At 42.7% G+C, this 22079-nt stretch overlaps 1 protein-coding gene across 1 annotated transcript in view; it reads right to left on the reverse strand.

Moving 5' to 3' along the window:
- The window catches only part of ADGRE1 (adhesion G protein-coupled receptor E1), a 55053-nt gene that overhangs the window by 22341 nt on the left and 10633 nt on the right, over positions 1-22079 (reverse strand). The window contains exons 4-11 of the mRNA XM_017880047.1: positions 20487-20633; positions 18518-18658; positions 18286-18432; positions 16249-16337; positions 14526-14609; positions 7685-7862; positions 5122-5241; positions 1274-1473 (exon numbers count right to left, since the gene is read on the reverse strand). Coding sequence (XP_017735536.1) covers positions 1274-1473; positions 5122-5241; positions 7685-7862; positions 14526-14609; positions 16249-16337; positions 18286-18432; positions 18518-18658; positions 20487-20633 — 1106 coding nt within the window. The remainder of the gene's footprint in view (positions 1-1273; positions 1474-5121; positions 5242-7684; positions 7863-14525; positions 14610-16248; positions 16338-18285; positions 18433-18517; positions 18659-20486; positions 20634-22079) is intronic.

Genomic DNA, 22079 nt, shown 5'->3' on the forward strand with positions numbered 1-22079 from the left:
CATACAGCCAACAGACACATGAAAAAATGCTCATCATCACTGGCCATCAGAGAAATGCAAATCAAAACCACAATGAGATACCATCTCACACCAGTTAGAATGGCAATCATTAAAAAGTCAGGAAACAACAGGTGCTGGAGAGGATGTGGAGAAATAGGAACACTTCTACACTGTTGGTGGGACTGTAAACTAGTTCAACCATTGTGGAAGACAATACGGTGATTCCTCAAGGATCTAGAACTAGAAATACCATTTGACCCAGTTATCCCATTACTGGGTATATACCCAAAGGATTACAAATCATGCTGCTATAAAGACACATCCACACATATGTTTATTGCGGCACTATTCACAGTAACAAAGACTTGGAACCAACCCAAATGTCCATCGATGACAGACTGGATTAAGAAAATGTGGCACATATACACCATGGAATACTACGCAGCCATAAAAAAGGATGAGATCATGTCCTTTGTAGGGACATGGATGCAGCTGGAAACCATCATTCTCAGCAAACTATCGCAAGGACAGAAAACCAAATACCACATGTTCTCACTCATAGGTGGGAACTGAACAATGAGAACACTTGGACACAGGAAGGGGAACATCACACACTGGGTCCTGTTGTGGGGTGGGGGGAGGGGGATGGATAGCATTAGGAGATATACCTAATGTAAATGACGAATTAATGGGTGCAGCACACCAACATGGCACATGTAGACATATGTAACAAACCTGCACGTTGTGCACATGTACCCTAGAACTTAAAGTATAATAATAATAATAATAGAAGCAACAACCACATAGCAGGATCCAGGATCCAATCAGATCAAGCCCTGGCATCACCTCATGGCAGGATCCAATCAGATTACACCTTCCTGCATCACTTCATTGTAAGATGCAGTCAGAACGCAGCTCATTACCCACTGACTATAAAACCTGCCCCAGCCCCCCAGCTTGGAGAGACAGATTTGAGCCAGACTCCTGTGTCCTTCCTTGGCAGTCTTGCAATAAACTTCTCTCTCTACAAAAACCCCGTGCTTCAGTGTTTGGCTTTCTGTTGCACATGGGCAAATGGACCTAGTTCTGTTTGGTAACAGTGGGAGACCTCATTCCTCTAGCGGTGGCTTCTGTTGATTGACTTGAATTGCTAGAAATTGTGGAAGCTTACTGACCTCAATAGCTTCCCATCAAAAAGGAGAGTTAAGGAAATCGAGAGACGAGGAGTTCCCAACAGGCAGACAGGAATCTCAGTAGAGACCTCTTCACAAACCTGAATGTTCTCCAGAGTGTAGATGACTGGATCTGAGAAGCCATCTTTCTTCTCCCCAGTCATGATGCCCCCAACGACTCGAGAATTCATCTTCAGCTTGATCTTGGAGATGGTCAGGGGAGCCTGGTGGTCTTGGAAGAAGCGTTCATTTAAAACAGACTCCATGCCCACAAAGGAGACAAAAGCCACACCAGTGGTCCCTGCAGGTTTCCCCAAAGGAAAAAAAGAGGGAATCATTTGCTCAATAGTTATTATAGAAGATCAAACACACACACACACACACACACACACACACACACACACACACACACACACAGATACACACACACGAGAGAGAGAGAGAGAGAGAGAGAGAGAGAGAGAGAGAGAGAGAAGCACCTCACTGTGCTGCTCTGAGATTGAAATAACCAGCGGACTTCCAGAACCATTAAAAAATAAATCTCCGGCTGGGCATGGTGGCTCATGCCTATAATCCCAGCACTTTGGGAGGCCGAGGCAGATGGATCACAAGGTCAGGAGATCCAGACCATCCTGGCCAACATAGTGAAACTCCATCTCTACTAAAATACAAAAAATTAGCCCAGTGTAGTGATGCACACCTGTAGCTCCAGCTACTTGGGAGGCTGAGGCAGGGGAATCACTTGAACCTGGGAGGCGGAGATTGCAGTGAGCCAAGATCGCACCACTGCACTCCAGCCTGGTGACACAGCAAGACTCAGTCTCAAAACAAAACAACAAAACAAAACAAAAACTTCCACAGCTGGGCAGAGTGGCTCACACCTGTAATCCCAGCACTTTGGTAGGCCAAGACAAGTGGATCACTTGAGGTCAGGGGTTCAAGACCAGCCTGGCCAACATGGTGAAACCCCGTCTCTACTAAAAATAAAAAAAACTAGCTGAGCATGGTGGCAGGTGCCTGTAGTCCCAGCTACTCGGGAGGCTGAGACACGAGAATCACTTGAATCCAGGAGGCGGAGGTTGCTGTGAGCCAAGACCATGCCACTGGACTCCAGCCTAGGCAACAGAACAAGACTCCATCTCAAAAAAAAGGAAAAGAAAAAGAAGAAGGAGAAGAAGAAGAAGGAGGAGGAGGAGGAAGAGGAGGAGGAGGAAGAAGAAGAAGAAGAAGAGGAGGAGGAGGAGGAGGAGGAGAGAGGAAGTGCTCAATTTATGATGTCTGGGGGGACATCCAAGGGGTCCCTCCATTAGCTTGGCAGTGGCAGATGAAGCCTGGGGGATGGTACTGTCTGGTTCGGACAGAAAGCTGTGGACAGCAAGCCACCCAGGTGCTGAGGCAAGAGATCGAGGGCACGAGCTGTTCCAGTATAATAAAATATGTAAAATAAGAATAGTCATACTAGATATAGATCATAGATATGATTATGTATGAATACCATTAATCATTAGTTTGTAACAATGACTCTTTACTCCAATATTATAATAATCCTTGCTCTACAATTGTAACTTAGGAAAAACCAAGCCATACAGAGATAGGAGCTGAGGGGACATAGTGAGAAGTGACCAGAAGACAGGATTGTGAGCCTTCTGTTATGCCTGGGCAGGGCCACCAGAGGGCTCCTTGGTCTAGCGGTAACACCAGCATCTGGGAAGATGCCCGTTGCCAAGCAGACCGTGGTCTAGCGGTAGTGTCAGTGTCAAGGAAAAACACCTGCTACTTAGCAGACAGGGAAGACAGGGAAAGGGAGTCTCCCTTTTCCCGGAGGAGTTTAGAGAAGGCTCTACTCCTCCACCTCTTGTGGAGGGCCTGACTGATGTTATCTGGAGGCCTAACCATCTCCCTGTGATGCTGTGCTTCAGTGGTCACACTCCTAGTCCGCTTTCATGTTCCATCCTGTACACCTGACTTTGCCTTCTAGATAACAGTAGCAAATTAGTGAAAGTACTAAAAGTCTCTGATATGCAGAAATAATGGTGTAAGCTGTCTCTCTCTCTCTCCTCTCTCTCTCTCTGCCTCGGCTGCCAGGCAGGGAAGGGCCCCCTGTCCAGTGGACATGTGACCCACGTGACCTTACCTATCACTGGAGATGGCTCACACTCCTTACCCTGCCCCCTTGTCTTGTATCCAATAAATATCAGCTCAGCCTGGCATTCCGGGCCACTATCGGTCTCCACGTCTTGGTGGAAGTGTTCCCCCAGGCCCAGCTGTCTTTTCTTTTATCTCTTTGTCTTGTGTCTTTATTCCTACAATCTCTTGTCTCCGCACACGGGGAGAAAAACCCACTGACCCTGTGGGGCTGGACCCTACAGGAAGTGGCATAGGACGTATCCCTGTCTCTCTCTTTCCACCTCGGCCTCCCAAGGTGTTGGGATTACAGGGGTGAGCCACCACGCCCAGTGACCTTCAATTCTTCTCCCTCTCTCCCCCACGTTCCTGGTGCTCCAGCCCACTCTACTATTAGTTCCATGACCATACCAAGCTTTTTTTCAACACAGAGCCATAGCTTGTACTTCCTGTAACACACTCTCTCCTACTTTCTCTACCTATTCCTCAGGACTTCGCTTAAATATCTCTTCCATTTTGCACATTAAAGTATTAATCACAGTGTTAATCATAGGCATAGATCAGATCAGGGGCTGGAAAACTGTGGCCTATGGGCCAATCTGGCTGTCACCTACTTTTTTAAATAAAGTTTTATTGAAACATGCCCAGGCACATTCATATATTGTCTGTGAATGCTTTTGAACTATAATGGTAGTTAAGTTGTTGTGATAGAGGCTGTATTAATTGCAATGCTTAAGATAGTTACTAACGAGCCCTCTACAGGAAAGGTTTGCCATCCCTGACACAGATTAGCAGTGTCCAACAGAAATATAGTATGAGCCACATATGTAATTTTAAATTTTCTAGTACACATTTTTTTAAAGTAAAAAAAAAGATAAAATTAATTTTAATAATATATTAACTCAGTATAAGCCAAATATTATCATTTCAACATATAAATGTGATATTTTAAAATTTAAAAATATAGTTTAAATATTGCATATTTAAAAATTTTAAATATTACATATTTTAAAAATTTAAATATTTCAAAAATTTAAATATTTCTTATTTTTACATTATTTTAAATACAAAAAAATGACTAGTGAGATGTTTTAATCCTTCTTTTTGGGCACCAAGCCTTTGAAATATGGTGTTTATTTTANACTAACGAGCCCTCTACAGGAAAGGTTTGCCATCCCTGACACAGATTAGCAGTGTCCAACAGAAATATAGTATGAGCCACATATGTAATTTTAAATTTTCTAGTACACATTTTTTTAAAGTAAAAAAAAAGATAAAATTAATTTTAATAATATATTAACTCAGTATAAGCCAAATATTATCATTTCAACATATAAATGTGATATTTTAAAATTTAAAAATATAGTTTAAATATTGCATATTTAAAAATTTTAAATATTACATATTTTAAAAATTTAAATATTTCAAAATTTAAATATTTCTTATTTTACATTATTTTAAATACAAAAAAATGACTAGTGAGATGTTTTAATCCTTCTTTTTGGGCACCAAGCCTTTGAAATATGGTGTTTATTTTAGGTTTACAGTAGTTCTCAACCTGGCTTAATCAAATTTCAACTGCTCAACAGCTGAATGTGACCAGTTCATATCATATAGGCCAGTGAAGGTCTCAATACTCCAGTATTACAAGCTCATTTAATGTTTGACTTCCCTAGCAGATGGAAAACTCTCCGAGGGCATAGGCCATTTCTGCCCTCATTGGTTCTCAACCATCTGGCACTGGTCTTGGCACCTTGAAACGGAATCAATAAATGCTTATTAATGGAATACACCATCACCTGCATTCTCAGGAGAGGAACTGTACCTGTGGATTCAGATTCCTCAATTGTGGAACACGTGATCTTCATCTTATCCCCCTTGGCTGCCAAGTTCAAGTTCACATTCTCTTCACTGCATTCTTTGTTGATAACTTTGCTCTCAATGTCTAAAAAGAGAAAGGGAGAGTTCCTATGAGGTCGCCCAGAAAGTCGGTCATGAATTTGGTTTCTGTCCAAAAAAAGGTACACATCCATCTTGACGAGCAGAGAAAAAGAATAGAAAGTTCGATTCATGATAGGAAAGATCTTGAGTCCCATGATGAATGATAGGGGGACCATAGCACCAAACAAATGAGTAGCCCAGCTGGAGCCTTAGAAGCGAGCTCTTATATCCTCGGAGGTGCATCAGGGAAAGATGGGGTCAAAGTCAACAGTGATGGAAGGCAACAGTCATGATCCTCTCTCTACTCTAAGTTTTGTTTTTGTTTTTTGTTTTTGTTGTTGTTGTTGTTGTTTTTTTTTTGAGACAGAGTCTCGCTCTGTTGCCCGGGCTGGAGTGCAGTGGTGCGATCTTGTCTCACTGCAAGCTCCGCCTCCCGGGTTCACGCCATTCTCCTGCCTCAGCCTCCCAAGTAGCTGGGATTACAGATGCCCTCCATCATGCCCAGCTAATTTTTTGTAGTTTTAGTACAGACGGGGTTTCACCGTGTTAGCCAGGATGGTCTCGATCTCCTGACCTCGTAATACGCCCGCCTCGGCCTCCCAAAGTGCTGGGATTACAGGCGTGAGCCACTGCCCCAGGCCTCGTATGTTTTCTAAAACCAAAATAAATAGTAAGGGATTGGGGCAAGCCTAGCATGGTACACAAGAGATCAGGTTCTGCAGTCAGATGGTGGTAACTGGGAGGTCCAGCTCTGTGGCGCACTAGCTGCCTAGATTTGAGCATTGACTTAACCTCTCTATGCCTCCTATTTCTCATCTGTATCATGGCAACACATTGCAGGACCTAACCCACTGGCCCTGCCTGAAAATAAACTAGATAATGGAACCAGAAGAATCCTTGTAAAATATAACCCAGATAATACCATACCTGTTCCCAAATTTTCCAATGTCTTTTCATCTCACTTCAAATAAAATCTTGGCTGGGTGTGGTGGTTCAGGCCTGTAATCCTAGTACTTTGGGAGGTCAAGCAGGAGGATCGCTTGAGCTCAGGAGTTCAAGACCAGCATGGGCAACATAGCAAGACCTCATTTCTACCAAAAATTTTAAAAACTAGACAAGCATGGTAGTGCACACCTATAGTTCCCAGCTACTCAGGAGGCTGAGGCAGGAGGATCGCGAAACTGTAGTGAGCTATGATCGCACCACTGCACTCCAGCCTAGGTAACAGAGTGGGACCCTGTCTCAAAAAACAAAAGAAAAAGAAAAACCTCAAGTCCCTACATTTATCTACATTTCCATCTCCCTTCCTTTCTCTTACTGCTATCACCATCTTCAATGCCACTTCAGCCACACTGGGTACCTCATTGTTCCTTGAATTCTCCAGGTATTCCTGCACTTGCTCTTTCTCCAGATATTTACATGACTTTCTTCCCTGACATCCCTGCCCTAGTGAGACTTACCCTGATCTCACTATATAAAGTAGCAACTCTCCCTCTAATCCCAACCCTCTCTAACCTCCCTAGCCTGTTGCATTTTTTCTCAGTAGCACTACCTCTATTTGGTATACCAGATGTCTGTTTGTTTATTGTCTGACTCAACTCACTAAAATATAAGATTCATGAGGCTAATTTTGTTCACTACTGGTTGGAGTCCACCAAATGCTTTATTTCCACCTCTTGGCCTTCTGGGCATCCATTAGGTTGGAACTTCCTAGGTTTATGTGAATGATACTGGAACTACTACCAGGAGTAGGGTGCTAATGTAAAAGATCTACAGCACCAACTATTCCCAAGTAGTCATCTATCAAGTATATATGAGTCAGGAAAAGATCAGTCTTGCAGCAGTAACAAACAACCCTAAGTCTTAGTGGATTAAAAAAACAAGCGTTTATATCTCATTAATGCTTTGTGTCTATTGTAAATTGACTTGAGGCCATGTTCCATATTATCTTTATTCTGGCACCCAGGCAGATGGAGCAGCTGTGACCTGAAGCATTGCTAATCATATGGGCAGAGGGAAAGAAAGTTCTGGAAAGTCACATACTGGCAACTACTCTATTCCCCAACTTATTGGCCTGAACTAGTCCCCAAATCCCACCTAACCACACAGTAGCCAGGAAGTACAATTCTACGTGGGCCCAGCAGGGCAAACAGGAAGTACTTGAGCACAGCCTATGGCTGTCATAGCTTAGCCCAGCACATAGCAGCTAATCAGCAAATATTTGTAGAATAAATTAATGATATGGTCTCAGCATAGTGCCTGGCCTTTGCCAAGTGCTCAGTGAATGGAAAATGTTGTCAATATGATTAGACTTACTTTGCTGTGAATTCAAGGTATTTAAACAGTTGGAGTAAGAATGGGTGGGAAACCCAGGGAAAATCCCATTGCCAAAGTCAACTCTCAAAATCATCACCTAGATGTAACCTTGCACGAAGGGTATCTCCTACCTACGTAATCCGTCCGAACAGTCTGAGTGACATTTGCTGAGGGTTTCAAAAAAGCTGCCAGCGTCATGCTTTCCACGCTCTCCAGGAAGACTGTGGCCAGGGAGGACGTCTCTTCCTTGGTGAATTTGGTCCACGTGAATATTCGTTTAAGCACAGGGACAAAGCTCTCAGTTGTATTCTGCAAGGAAAGACGTGTTTGTTCATTCTCTCTCTCTCATTAATGAAATAACAACTGTCTTTTTTCTCATTAATGTGGCACATATACACCATGGAATACTATGCAGCCATAAAAAAGGATGAGTTCGTGTCCTTTGTAGGGATATGGATGCAGCTGGAAACCATCATTCTCAGCAAACTATCGCAAGAACAGAAGACCAAATACCGCATGTTCTCACTCATAGGTGGGAATTGAACAATGAGATCACTTGGACACAGGGTGGGGAACATCACACACCAGATCCTGTTGTGGAGAGGGGGGATGGGGGAGGGATAGCATTAGGAGATATACCTAATGTAAATGACGAATTAATGGGTGCAGCACACCAACATGGCACATGTAGACATATGTAACAAACCTGCACGTTGTGCACATGTACCCTAGAACTTAAAGTATAGTAAAAAATAATAATAATTCAAAAAAAGAAAAGGAATAGGCTGGGAGTCAATCCAAAGGAGAATTAAAAGGGGCATCCACTCGGGCTCCTTTTTCTGATTCAAGAAACCCCACTAGAAACACAAACTGAGGCCGGGCGCGGTGGCTCACGCCTGTAATCCCAGCACTTTGGGAGGCCGAGGCGGGCAGATCACGAGGTCTGGAGATCGAGACCATCCTGGTTAACACAGTGAAACCCCGTCTCTACTAAAATTACAAAACAATTAGCCAGGCATGGTGGCGGGTGCCTGTAGTCCCAGCTACTTGGGAGGCTGAGGCAGAAGAATGGCGTGAACCCGGGAGGCAGAGCTTGCAGTGAGCAGAGATCATGCCATTGCACTCCAGCCTGGGTGACACAACGAGACTCCGTCTCAAAAAAAAAAAAAAAAAAAAAAAAAAAAAATACAAATTGAGTCCGAGTGCAGTGGCTCACACCCGTAAGCCCAGCACTTTGGGAGGCTGAGGTGGGTGGATCATGAGGTCAGCAGTTCGAGACCAGCCTGGCGAACACAGTGAAACCCTGTCTCTACTAAAAATACAAAAAAAATGTAGCCGGGCGTGGTGGCATGTGCCTGTAATCCCAGCTACTCGGGAGGCTGAGGCAGGAGAATAGCTTGAACCCAGGAGGCAGAGGTTGCAGTGAGCTGAGGTCGCACCACTGCGCTCCAACCTGGGCGACAGTGCGAGAGGCCATCTCAAAAAAGAAGAAAAGAAATACAAATTCAAGTGCAGGAATTCAAGACCAGTCTGGACAATATAATAAGACCCCATCTCTACAAACAAATTAAAAATGAGCAGACACGGTGGTGCATGACTCTAGTCCCAGCGACTCAGGAGGCTGAAGTGGTAGGATCTCTTGAGCCCTGGAGTTCAAGGCTGCAGTGGGCTGTGATCACTCCACTGCACTCCAGCGTGGGTGACAGAGTGAGATCTTGTCAAAAGCAAGCAAGCAAGAAAGATAAATTGATGTAACCTTTATGCAATGTAGTAAGTTTGTACCTATAACCATGTAAATTGCATATACCCTTTGACTCAGCAATTCCCCTTCCAGGAATTAATCATTCCAGAAATACTTAAAAGTTATGCAAGGATCTTGTCCAGTGGTGTTCATTTTGGGATAGTTTGTGGAAAGCCTCAGTGCCTTACAAGTTGGGTCAATAAATGAAAATGAAATCAAATAATGAGATAGCCATATAGCTGTTAAAATGAATATTGCAGTACACCTACAGGCAACAACAAGCAAAAAGGTCTCCGAGCCATTGTTAACCAAAGCAAATCACAGAGTATCATGTATATAGTATCGTATTTGGTTTAGAAACAATTGGTTTAACTTTAAATTATATATTATGGTATTTATGTTCTGGCATATATAAATAAAAATAGCACACACTTTTTATGAGCCAGGTGTTGCTCTAAATGTCTTTTATATATTAACTTGTTTAATTTGTAGAAGATATCTAGGAAGTAGAGGCTATTTATGATTATTTTGATGTTTGAAAGGAGAAACAAGGACTCCTATCTAGCAGGTGGAAGAACCATGATTTGAACCTTGACAGTCTGGCAGCAGAGGCTGAATCATTAATCACTGTCTTAAACCTCTCAAATAAGTGCTCAATAAAATGACTCCAATGTGTGTGCATGTGTGTGTGTGCGCTTATGTATGTGAGTGTGTGTATATGTATGTGTTGGGCTGTGTACATGTGTGCATGTGTGTGTATCTCTGTGTATGTCTATGTATGCCTATCTGTGTATGTGTGTTTGTGTATATGTATGCATATGTGTGTGTATATATGTGTGTTCGTGAATGTGTGTACATTTGTATATGCCTGTACATATATATGTGTGTATGTGTGTGAGGAACGTGTATATGTGTGTGTATGTATGTGTATGTGTGTATCTGTGTGTAGATGTCTGTGTATGTCTGTATGTGTGTATGGGTATATGCATATATGTGTGTCTACCTGTGTGTATGTGTGTAAATGTGTGTGGGGTGTGTGTGTAAGTGTGTGAGTGCATGTGTGTATGTATGTGTTATATGTATGTGCATATGCATATGTGTGTATGTGTGTACTTATGTGTGTGCATGTGTGTGCATGTGGGGGAGATGTATATGTGTGTATATGTGTATGTGTGTATTTGTGTGTATGTATCCAGTGTATATGTATGTGTGTATGTGTGTGTGCATGTGTGTATATGTGTGTGTTTATTTGTATGTGTATGTATGTATATGTGTGTATGTGTGTACTTATGTGTGTGCATGTGTGTGCATGTGGGGGAGATGTATATGTGTGTATATGTGTATGTGTGTATTTGTGTGTATGTATCCAGTGTACATGTATGTGTGTATGTGTGTGTGCATGTATGTATATGTGTGTATGTGTGTACATGCTCACAAGGTAAAAAGGGGAAGATACTTTTCTACCTCTTAACACTGGATATGTCTGAAGAAGAGGATTAAGGTAAGAAAAACAATAGCAACAATAATAATAGTAATATTCATGTGATTACCCTTATTATTGATTATCATCAATAAATGGATTATCACATGTAACTCTGACCCAAGCAAAAAAAAACCCAAAACACTAAAAGGAATTCAGAACCTAATACATGCAGGAAAATGTATTAAATGAATTAAATCCAGTCGGATGGTAGAGGAAATTAAACTGAAATTTGAGCAGCAACACAAATTTCTATCTATCCAAATTAGACGATAAAAGGAAAAAAAGGATTTCAACAAACACGGGGCAAGCAGGACATTTGACAGATATGTGCCCAAAAGAAACAGGATGCCCTGAGTTCTGTACTCCCCGAAAGGTATGGGTGTGGGATTCCCCTCCCCACTGACATAGCAGAAATATCTGGACTAGCACCATCTCCAGGAAACATATTACTCAATTCTACAGCTGAAAGCTCTTCAAATCCTGCCCATCTGATTTGTCAAGTCTATTCTTCCTAGCTAGGAAAGTTACGTTATATCCTCAGGAAAGTTAGAAAATTTTAGGCCAACTAAAACTCCTTAGTAGGATTTGTGTTAAATTTAGAAGTTTTTGACATCTTTAGCATAATCTGGAAACATCTGTTATTTAAACAGTTGGGGCTGGGTGTGGTGGCTTGGTGCCTGTAATGCCAGCACTTTGGGAGGCTGAGGTGGGTGGATCACCTGAGGTCAGGAGTTCGAGACCAGCCTGGCCAACATGGCGAAACCCCTTCTTTACTAAAAATACAAAATATTATCCAGGTGTGGTGGTGGGTGCCTGTAGGCTGAGCTACTTGGGAGGCTGAGACAGAAGAATGGCGTGAATCCAGGGGGTGGAGCTTGCAGTGAGCCGAAACGGCGCCACTGCACTCCAGCCTGGGCAACAGAGAGAAACTCTTTCCCCCCTCAAAAAAAAGAGTTGGAACAGTTTGACACATTAGAGATGCTAACCAATTAACCACATGATTTTTATTGCAAAAAGCAATTAGACTTGTTATTTTAATATGAACAATTTAAGATAACCATATTTAATGTCTAAAAGAATCTGAATTACTACATTTACAGATTCAATCAATTGGATTTATGAGTCGCTGAGGACCCAGGCGACTTTGCCTGTTAGATTTGTAAATCCTCTTCACTAGGTACTTGAAATTTGCGTGGAGTGGGGAAGGGGGATTTGGAATATTTATAAACATAGTATAAAACATTTGAGGAAATTGAACTGTTTGTAAATAGGGTTAGCCATTTACAAAAATTTAATCTGAAAACCCTAGGAATGAATGTATACTTTATGAATAAATTTATTAATTTAAAATTAATAAAATTATAAGTAAAAAGTTATTCTTATTTTCATACAGAAATAACCAGATTTATAAAGAAAATGACAATGTCAATGAGTTCAACGTAAAGCTTGAGAAAAACTAGGTTTTGGCCAGACGTGGTGGCTCACACCTGTAATCCTAGCATTTTGGGAGGCTGAGGTGGGTGGATCACCTGGGGTCGGGAGTTTGAGGCCAACCTGACCAACATGGAGAAACCCCCTCTCTACTAAAAATAGAAAATTAGCTGGATGTAGTGGTGCATGCCTATAATCCCAGCTACCTGGGAGGCTGAGACAGGAGAATCACTTGAACCTGGGAGGTGGAGGTTGCGGTGAGCCGAGATTACACCATTGCACTCCAGCCTGGGCAACAAGAGTGAAACTCTATCTCAAAAAAAAAAAGAAGAAAGAAAGAAAAACTTAATATCAACAACTGTAATAACCTAACAACTCCTAGGTATTTATGCTGGAGAAATTAAAATTTATGCTCATATATATATATATATATATACACACATACACACACACACACAGACACACACAAACTATATATGGATGTTTGTTTATAGCAGCTCTATTGATAATCTCCAAAATACTGGAAATAATCCAAATGTCTTTCAAAGATGAACAGATAAACTAAATGATGACACATTGATAAAATGGAATATTACTCGGTAATGAAAAAGGAATGAAGCACTGATCCATGCTACAACGTGGATGAACCTCAAGGACATCACGCTCAGTGAGAGAAATCAGACACAAAAGGACAAATCCTGTGTGATCTCACTCCTAGGAGGTTTCTAGAGTCACCAGAATCACGGAGACAGAAAGTAGGATGGTGGGTGCCAGGGGCTGGAGATTGGGATGCGAAGTGAGTGTTTCAGGGGGACAGAGTGGGATATTTTGGTTTTTTTATTTTTGTTGTTTTTGTTTTGTTTTGTTTTGAGATGAAGTCTCACTCTGTTGCCCAGGCTGCAGTGCAGTGGCTCTATCTCAGCTCACTGCAACCTCCACCTCCCGGGTTCAAGTGATTCCCCTGCCTCAGCTTCCTGAGTAGCTGGGACAACAGGCACGTGCCACCATGCCTAGATAATTTTTTGTATTTTAGTAGAGATGGTGTTTCACCATGTTGGCCAGGATGGTCTCGATCTCCTGACCTCTTCCTGACCTCATGATCTGCCTGCCTCGGCCTCCCAAAGTGCTGGGATTACAGGCTGAGCCACCACGCTCTGCCGGGGACAGCGTTTTTTGGGAAAGATGAGAAAGTTCTTGAGATGGATAGTGGTGATGGTTATACAGCAATGAGAATGTGCTGAATCTCATTCACGGTAAAGAGGAAGGAAAAGAAAAGAGGAAGAAAGAGGAGGAGGAGGAGGAAATGGCACTGTTTATACACACACTATTCAGGCATCTCAAATGCATTATGCTGAGTCAAAGAAGCCAGTCTCAAAAGACCACATACTATGTGGTTTCATTTATTTAACAATCTTTAAAAGACAAAACTCCAGTGACAGAGACTAGATCAGGAATTTGTAGAGGTTAGTGGTGGAGGGAGTATCTGACTATAAAGGAGAAGCCCAAAGGATTTCATGTCCTCCCCTCCCTGGCTTAAAATCCATCTATTACCCTAATACACAAGGGGGGAAATGAACAAACCACAGCTACACACTACAACATGAAGGATGTGTTTACTACAACACACAATTTTCTACTCTGCTCTATTTCACTCAATATCATGCCTCTTAGAGGCAATCATGCATATGACTATGGATGTATGTTTTTTATATGTGTGACTTCTCACTCCACATTAAGATGCAGAACAGTTTAGAGATAATTAAACTGTTCTGCATCTTAATTATAGTGGTAGTTCCACAAATCTATTCAGGTGAGAAAACTCATCGAACTATACAAGTAAAAAGGTAATTTACTATGTGCTAATTTTTCAAATCTTACAGCTATAAAAAATCAAATATTAATTCACAATCCATTAATTATAAAGAGATCTTTCTTTCCTTTATTTATTTATTTTTTTTGACGGACTCTCAGTCTGTTGCCAAGGCTGGAGTGCAGTGGTGCTCTCTGGGCTCACCACAACCACCGCCTCCCGGGTTCAAGCAATTCTCCTGCTTCAGCCTCCTGAGTAGCTGGTACTATGGGCACCTGCCACCATGCCCAGCTAATTTTTGTATTTGTAGTAGAGACAGGGTTTCATCATGTTGGCTAGGCTGGTCTCGAACTCCTGACTTCAAGTGATTCACATGCCTCAACCTCCCAAAGTGCTGGGATTACGGGTGTGAGCCACCACGCCAGACCATAAAGACATCTTTCTGCACCCAAAGTGTGCCCAGGATGTTTGAAACTCAAAACATAATTTAAAAGACCCAATCGTTACCTTCAGAGAAACTACAGTCGTTTTATTTTCACACACATTGTCCAGCACACTGAAGATGTTATTTATTTGTGCACAAAAGGAGACCTGTGACCCAGAAAAATAAAAAGAGCATTTGTGAGCATGAATCCATCTATTCCCCCAAGCATGTAATCTATAAATTAGCCCATAAAGCCCATCATATGAGGTAGCCCTGAATTCCTGAGTCTGTAGAATTCTCAGGGAAATAAAAACTCATTGTTTGATCAGAATTAGAATCATATCACCTTTTCCTTCCATGAATAAAAAAAGCAAACATAAACAAATAGCAAAACTACTTAGTGATATTAAAAGGAGAGGAAATGTATGAACTAACAGTGGTCCATATGGAATATTATTCAGCCATAAAAAGGAATGGAGTTCTCTGATATGTACTACAGCATGAATAAACCTTGAAAATATCATGCTAAGTGAAAGAAGCCAGACACAAAGGAGAAAATATCGCATAATTCCATTTCTATAAAATGTCAAGAATAGACAAATCCATGGAGACAGAAAGCTGATTAGTGTTTGCCACGGGCTAGTGGGAGGGGAAAATGGGGAGTGACTGCTTAATGATAAAAATATTCCAGAACCTGGCTGAGCATGGTGGCTCACACCTGTAATCCCAGCACTTTGGGAGGCTGAGGTGGGCAGATCACCTGAGGTCAGGAGTTTGAGACCAGCCCTGGTCAACATGGCGAAACCCCTCTCTACTAAAAACACAAAAATTAGCCAGGCGTGGTGGTGGGTGCCTGTAGTCCCAGCTATTCAGGAGGCTGAGGCAGGAAGAATTGTTTGAACCCGGGAGGTGGAGGTTGCAGTGAGCCAAGATCACCCCACTGCACTCCAGCCTGGGCAACAGAGCAAGACTCCATCTCAAAAAAAAAAAACAAAAAACCAGCAATTCTAGAACTAGATTGAGGTGATGACTGCATAACATTGTGAATGGTCTAAGTGCCACTGAATTGCACACTTCAAAATAGTTAAAGTGGTGAATTTTATGTTACGTGTACCTCACTGCAATTTAAAAAGAAAAACAGTGGTCCAAAGCTAATTTACAAGCTCATATTTAGAATAGTGACATTAATGTCTAAAGAGGCCATGGAGTCTTTACTCATTGCAATGACTTCATTAGACAATCAGGATGTCCAAATTCCTTTTGGTCTGGCTGGCTGTGTAACACCCCCACACCAGCATCCCTCAGTTGCAGCATCAACACCTTCACCGACAGGAAGACTCCAATACATTCTCTTATTCTTTTATTAAGAGAATCCTCAAGTTTTCAATAGGCAAATATCCTCTCTTCGCAGCTTCCCTTGCAGCTAGATGTGACCACGTGACTAATTTCTACCCAATCAGGTGCAAGCAGAAGTGGTGCTGGGTCATACACCTGAAGAGAAGGATCATGCCTTTCACTTCCTCTTCTCCCCTTCCCACAAGCTGGAATGCAGATGTGAGGGCAGGAGCTGGAGCAGCCATCTTGGACCACAAAGTGAGAGGCTTGTGTTGATGCTGGCAGAGCATAATGGAGCCATTGTACGAACTCTGCACAGCTTACACTCAGCTGGTTACAGAGGAGAAAAATAAACTGCTGTCTGGTTTTGGCCACTATTACTTTTGCCTTTGTTAGAACTGCAAAAACAACATTCTACCTGAATGACTTCTAAGAAAACCTCAGAAACTAGGAACCTTAAGAAATACTTGCATATTCAGGTTTCACTGTGGTTCTCTCTTGGCATTGCTGGACCTGCTCATTATCAGGTATCACATCTTCCTTACATTTGAAGGGAACCCCTAGGAAGAAAACAACAGCAACCAAAAAAATTTCAACCTCAGCAAAATATGATGAAAAGTCACATCTGATTTCATGTCCTCCCCTCCCTGGCTTAAAATCCATCTATTAGCCTAATACACGAGGGAGAAAATGAACAAACCACAGCTACACACTACAACATGAAGGATGTGTTTACTACAGCACACAATTTTCTACTTTGCTCTATTTCACTCAATATCATGCCTCTTAGAGGCAATCATGCATATGACTATGGATGTATGTTTTTTATATGTGTGACTTCTCACTCCATATTATGTCCCTGCACAACTTATACTCTAAGAGGCATGATAATGAGTGAAACAGAGCAAATTAGAGAAGTCATACATATAAAAGACATACATCTATAGTCATATGTAGTATGATACCACTTTTACAAAACTCCAAAACAAGCAATACTAGGCAGATATTGTTTAGGGGTACGTACCAGGGGAAAATATTTTTTTAAGTAGGGAAATAATAAACACAAAATTCCAAGTGGTTTTCTGAGGAGGATACGAGGAGATAGAGTGGAGAAGAAACGTATAGGAGAACCAGTGGCATTGTTATTATCTTTATTATATTGGGAAATACATCAGCTATATTCATTTGCTTGTTATACTTCATTGCCTCCAATAAGGTACACATATTTTTAATGTGATAAATAATCCATACTTTAACAGTTTTAAACCTTTCATGGTTCCCCATTATTCTTGGGGGGGAAAGGACTCTGAAATTCTTTTTTAAAAGAAAGGGTTGGCCGGGCATGGTGGCTCACACCTGTAATCCCAGCACTTTGAGAGGCCGAGGTGGGCGGATCACAAGGTCAGGAGTTCAAGAACAGCTTGGCCAGCATGGTGAAACCCCGTCTCTACTAAAATACAAAAATTAGCTGGGTGTGGTGGGGGCACCTGTAATCCTAGCTACTCGGCAGGCCGAAGCAGAAGAATCATTTGAACCCAGAGATGGAGGTTGCAGTGAGCTGAGATAGCGCCACTGCACTCCAGTCTGGGCGACAGAGGGAGACTCCGTAAAAAAAAAAAAAAAAAAAAAAAGACAGGGTCTTACTCTGTCACCGAGGCTTGAGTGCTGTGGCATGAGCATAGCTCACTGCAGCCTTGATCTCCTAGGCTCAAGTGATATTCCCACCTCAGTCTCCTGAGTAGCTAGGACTACAAGCCCATGCTACTATATCTGGCTAATTTTTTATCATTATTTTTTGTAGAGACAGAGTCTTGCAGTGTTGCCCAGGCTGGTCTTGAATTCCTGGCCTCAAGTGATCCTCTCACCTTGGCCTCCCAAAGTGTTGTTTATAGGCATGTCACTGCATCCAGCCCTTTCAAAATTCTTCACAAGCCACCAAGACCCTGCAGAATCTGACCTCTGTCCACTTCATCAGATATGTCTAATGCCACTTCCCCTTGTCCTCCTTTGGTGTGAGCCTCAGGACCTTTGCATCTGCTATAACCCAGAACAGCATGATCTCCATTCTTCCTCTAGAACAGTGCTTCTCCTCCTTCAGGTTTCTGCTTAACTGTTTGCTTGGCGCATAATCAATATCCTATTAGTCACTTCAAAGCACACTATGTTTCTTTGCTGTTTTATTCATAGTTATAATTAAATAATTGTGTGTGTGTGTTTTCTGGCTCCTTCCCTAGACTATAAGCTACAAGAGGACAAGAATCATGCCTATCATATTTAGGACCAAATCTTCAGCGCCTACTGCAGGGGCCTGTTTAACTAACTAATTAATTAATTAATAGGTAATCCAAAAATCATTTATTGAAAGAGGAAATGGATGAAGAAGAAAAGAAACAGAATATGCGGATGAGGCAACAGTAAGAGGAAGATCTTGAGGTTGGGTAGAATGAGCATTTTCCAGTGAAAGCCAGAAACAGATTCCATTGCCAACACATACGAAGAGATGATTACTTTGGCAGCTGAAGTTGCCGTCTTTCTGGGAGCCTTCTGGATTGGGATGAAAGCCTGCAATGCAGCCACAGCTGTAGGAGCCCAGAGCATTGGTGCAGATAGAATTTGGACCACATGTTGATGGATCTTGGCGGCACTCATCAATATCTGCAAAGAACTGGAGAATATCAAGAAACCCAGAAGAACAAAGAGAAATGTCTTTTCTGGATTGTCCATCAAACCCTCTGCTTACCTCTACATTCCACTTTTTGGTCTGTGAAATTCAACTGTCCATTGCTTGGTGCAAAGCCAGGGTGGCAGGTGCAAAAGTAGCTCCCAGGAGTGTTGGTGCATGTTGAATTGATGGGGCACATTTCAGTGCATTCATCAATATCTGTGGGGTATAGAATGGGTGTGGAGTCAAGTTGGTCAGTGATCCAACAAAATCATACTTCCCTTTGCAAAATATGGAGTCATGTTTCACTAGAAACTGGCACCCCAGCCAGGGACTACATTTCCCAGAACCCTCTGCATCTAGGTGAGGTCATGTGACTACTTTTCACTCCTGGAATATGAGAGCCATGATATATGTCATTTCAGGGACAAGGTGGTCAAGAAGTGGGTGTAACTTCTCTCCTCCCTCTTTCGCCTCAACTGGCTAAAACCAGGAACTCCAAGGCTCTGAGGAATGCAAGAACCAAAAGATGGAGAGAGATTGAATTCCTTTATCACCGCGTGGAGAAAAGCTGCCCACTGGCCAGGTATATCCATATTGAATTATTATGAGAGTGATAAATTTCTATTACGTTAAGCTAGTAATGAGGTAGGAAACAGGACTCAGCTCCAGAGGAGGGACTCGGACACTGGAGGAAATTGAGGACTAGCTAAAACAAGGACAGAGTGGAAGCAGCTTTCCATAAGACATGCTCGCCAGTGTACCAGGTCAGTTTACCACTGACATGGCAACATTGGAGAGTTACTTCCCCTTTCTATGGTAATGACCCGATGACCCAAAAGTTACTACCCCTTCCCTAGAAAATTTTGCAGAAACCACCTGTTAATCTGCATATGATTAAAAGTAGGTATAAGAATGACTGCAAAACTGCCCTGAGCTGCTGCTCTCTGCCTATGAGGTAGCCCTGCTCTGCAGGAGCTGTGACACTTACAGAACTGTAACACTGCCTGCCTCTTCAATAAAGCTGTTTTCTACCTCTGGCTTGCCCTTGAGTTCTTTCCTGGGCAAAGCCAAGAACCTTGTGAGGTAAACCCCACTTTGGGGCTCGCCTGCCCCGAATCAAAAATTAGCCAGGCACGGTGGCACACACCTGTAATCCCAGCTACTCAAGAGGCTGAGGCAGGAGAATTGCTTGAACCTGGGAGGCAGAGGTTGCAGTGAGCTGAGATCACGCCACTGCACTCCAGCCTGGGCGACAGAGCGAGACTCCGTCTCAGAAACAAAAAACAGGCTGGGCGCAGTGGCTCACGCCTGTAATCCCAACACTTTGAGAGACTGAGGCAGGCAGATCACCTGGGATCAGGAGTTTGAGACCAGCCTGGCCAACATGGTGAAACTTTGAGACCAGCCTGGCCAACATGGTGAAACCTTGTCTCTACTAAAAACACAAAAATTAGCTGGGCGTGGTGCCACATGCCTGTAATTCCATCTACTTGGGAAGCTGAGGCAGGAGAATTGCTTGAACCCAGGAGGGGGAGGTTGCAGTAAGCCGAGATTGCACCACTGCACTCCAGCCTGAGCAACAGAGCAAGATTCCATAAAAAACAAAACAAACAAACAAACAAACAAAAAACCAAAAAGCAAACAAAAAAAGAGGCACAGAGTGGAGGGGTTGAGAACATGGACATTCTGGGTTCATAGCCTGGCTGTCACTTACAGGCTGTTTGTTCATGGGTGCTATGGACTGAATGGTGCCTCTCCTCCAAATTCCTATGTGGAAGCCCTAAGCCCCAATGAGATGTTATCTGGAGATGTTATTTACTGCTGTATCCCCAGTGCCTAGAATAGCGCCTCGTATATTATAAGTGCTCAAGAGGTATTTCTTTAATGAATGAATGAATGAGTGAATGAATGAGTGAATGAATGACTATTGGCTTCAGATTTGCAGATGAAAATCTCAAACTCAACCAAGACCCACCCCAATTCCCTCACTGCTGTCTTTGCAAACAGCCTTGGACCTGATTTCTCAGAAGACGTCCCCATCTACCTTCACACGATACTTTGAGACCCTGGAAACTCAAGTGGCCACTGCTGGATTCAAATCCTGGGTTGCAGAAACAAGAGTAGTTTCCAACAGTGTTACTACAAGTTGCATGCTCTGGGCAAGTTCTTGGATTGGCACATTCATCCTCATCTGACAAGTGGAAGAAAAAACCCAGGTCAAGGTAAATGACAAAGCAAGGAGTAGAGACAACAAATAGGAGATTCACTCTGAGTGTTGATTTTCAGCAGACAGGGCTGATGCTCCCCGATATCCATGTTCCCCTCTTCTTCCTAGGCACACAGTCCCTTCTTGCAGTAGGCATGGCCATGAGAACAAATTCTAGCCACTAGCATGTAAGCAGAAGGGTGGCAAATAGTTTCAAAACATAATTATCAGAGATTGCAAAAGTAGCCATAGTCCTTTACTTCTCTCTGTATATACACCCCAAGATGTAGATTGCAAGCCATGTGACTTTACCATACCTTGCACTAAGAGGTGGAGTCTGTTTCTCTACCCCTTAAATATAGCTGGCCCTATGACTTGCACTGGCCAATAGAAGACAGTGAAGTAATGAGGTGCTAATTTCAAACATGGGCCTCAAGAGACCTGTTGGCTTCTGTTCATTCTCTTGGGCCTCTGACCTCTGCCACACGAGCAAGCCCCTGACTAGCCTAATGAAGAACAAAAGACCAAATGGCAGAGAAATGAATCATCCTAGATGAGGCCCAGACATGTGAGACCTGTTCCCTCCTCCTTGTAATAGTATAACAATCCAGTTGAGGACTGCATTCCCGCTTCTCTTGCAGCTAGGTGTGGCTACATGGTGACAATCTGGCTAAGGAGAATGAATAGAAGTGATGTGTGCACCATCTGGTCATGCCCTTGAAAAGAAACAGCATACTCTACACTTCTTCTCCCTTTTCACCTGGGCTGGAAGATGGACAGAGTGGGGTGATCCATTCCCAACCATGGGGATGAGGCTCACACCTGAGTTTGGAGAGACAATAAGACAAAAGTCCAGCCAAGATCAGCTGACTGCAGACACAAGAACAAGACCAGTTGAGACCAAAAGATCTGGCTAGAATAGACCACTTAAAATGTCCACTCATGGAATCAAGAGCTAAATATATGGTGGTTGTTTTTAGACACTAATTTTTAGGATGATTTGTTACCCAGTGATAGCTCACTGCTACAAATGGAGTAGCAAAGGCAGAGATGACTTCAAACATCTCTTAAACTAAGCCGGGGGATATAATGAGGGCTTGATCACTCCTTGCCTTTCTCAATGGAGTCACTATCCCTGTAAATGAATGTGGAGAATAACAATGCACTAGACACAGGAAGATGGAGCCCTTGTCTCTTGGTGAGAACATTCTGTGTGCAGTGTAGAGGATGGATTGGACGGAATAAGACCAAACAAGGTGAGACTAGAGAGGAGGCTACTGCGATGATGATCAAGCCTGAACCAAGGACGGAAAAGAGTGAAGGAATTCAACACATATGTATTTATATATTTATTTTTGAGACAAGGTCTTGCTCTGTCACCCAGGCTGGAATGTAGTGATGCAAGCACAGTGCACTGCAGCCTCAACCTCC

This window comes from Rhinopithecus bieti, unplaced genomic scaffold (assembly GCF_001698545.2).
Source record: "Rhinopithecus bieti isolate Rb0 unplaced genomic scaffold, ASM169854v2 scaffold_10589, whole genome shotgun sequence".
Lineage (NCBI taxonomy): Eukaryota > Metazoa > Chordata > Mammalia > Primates > Cercopithecidae > Rhinopithecus > Rhinopithecus bieti.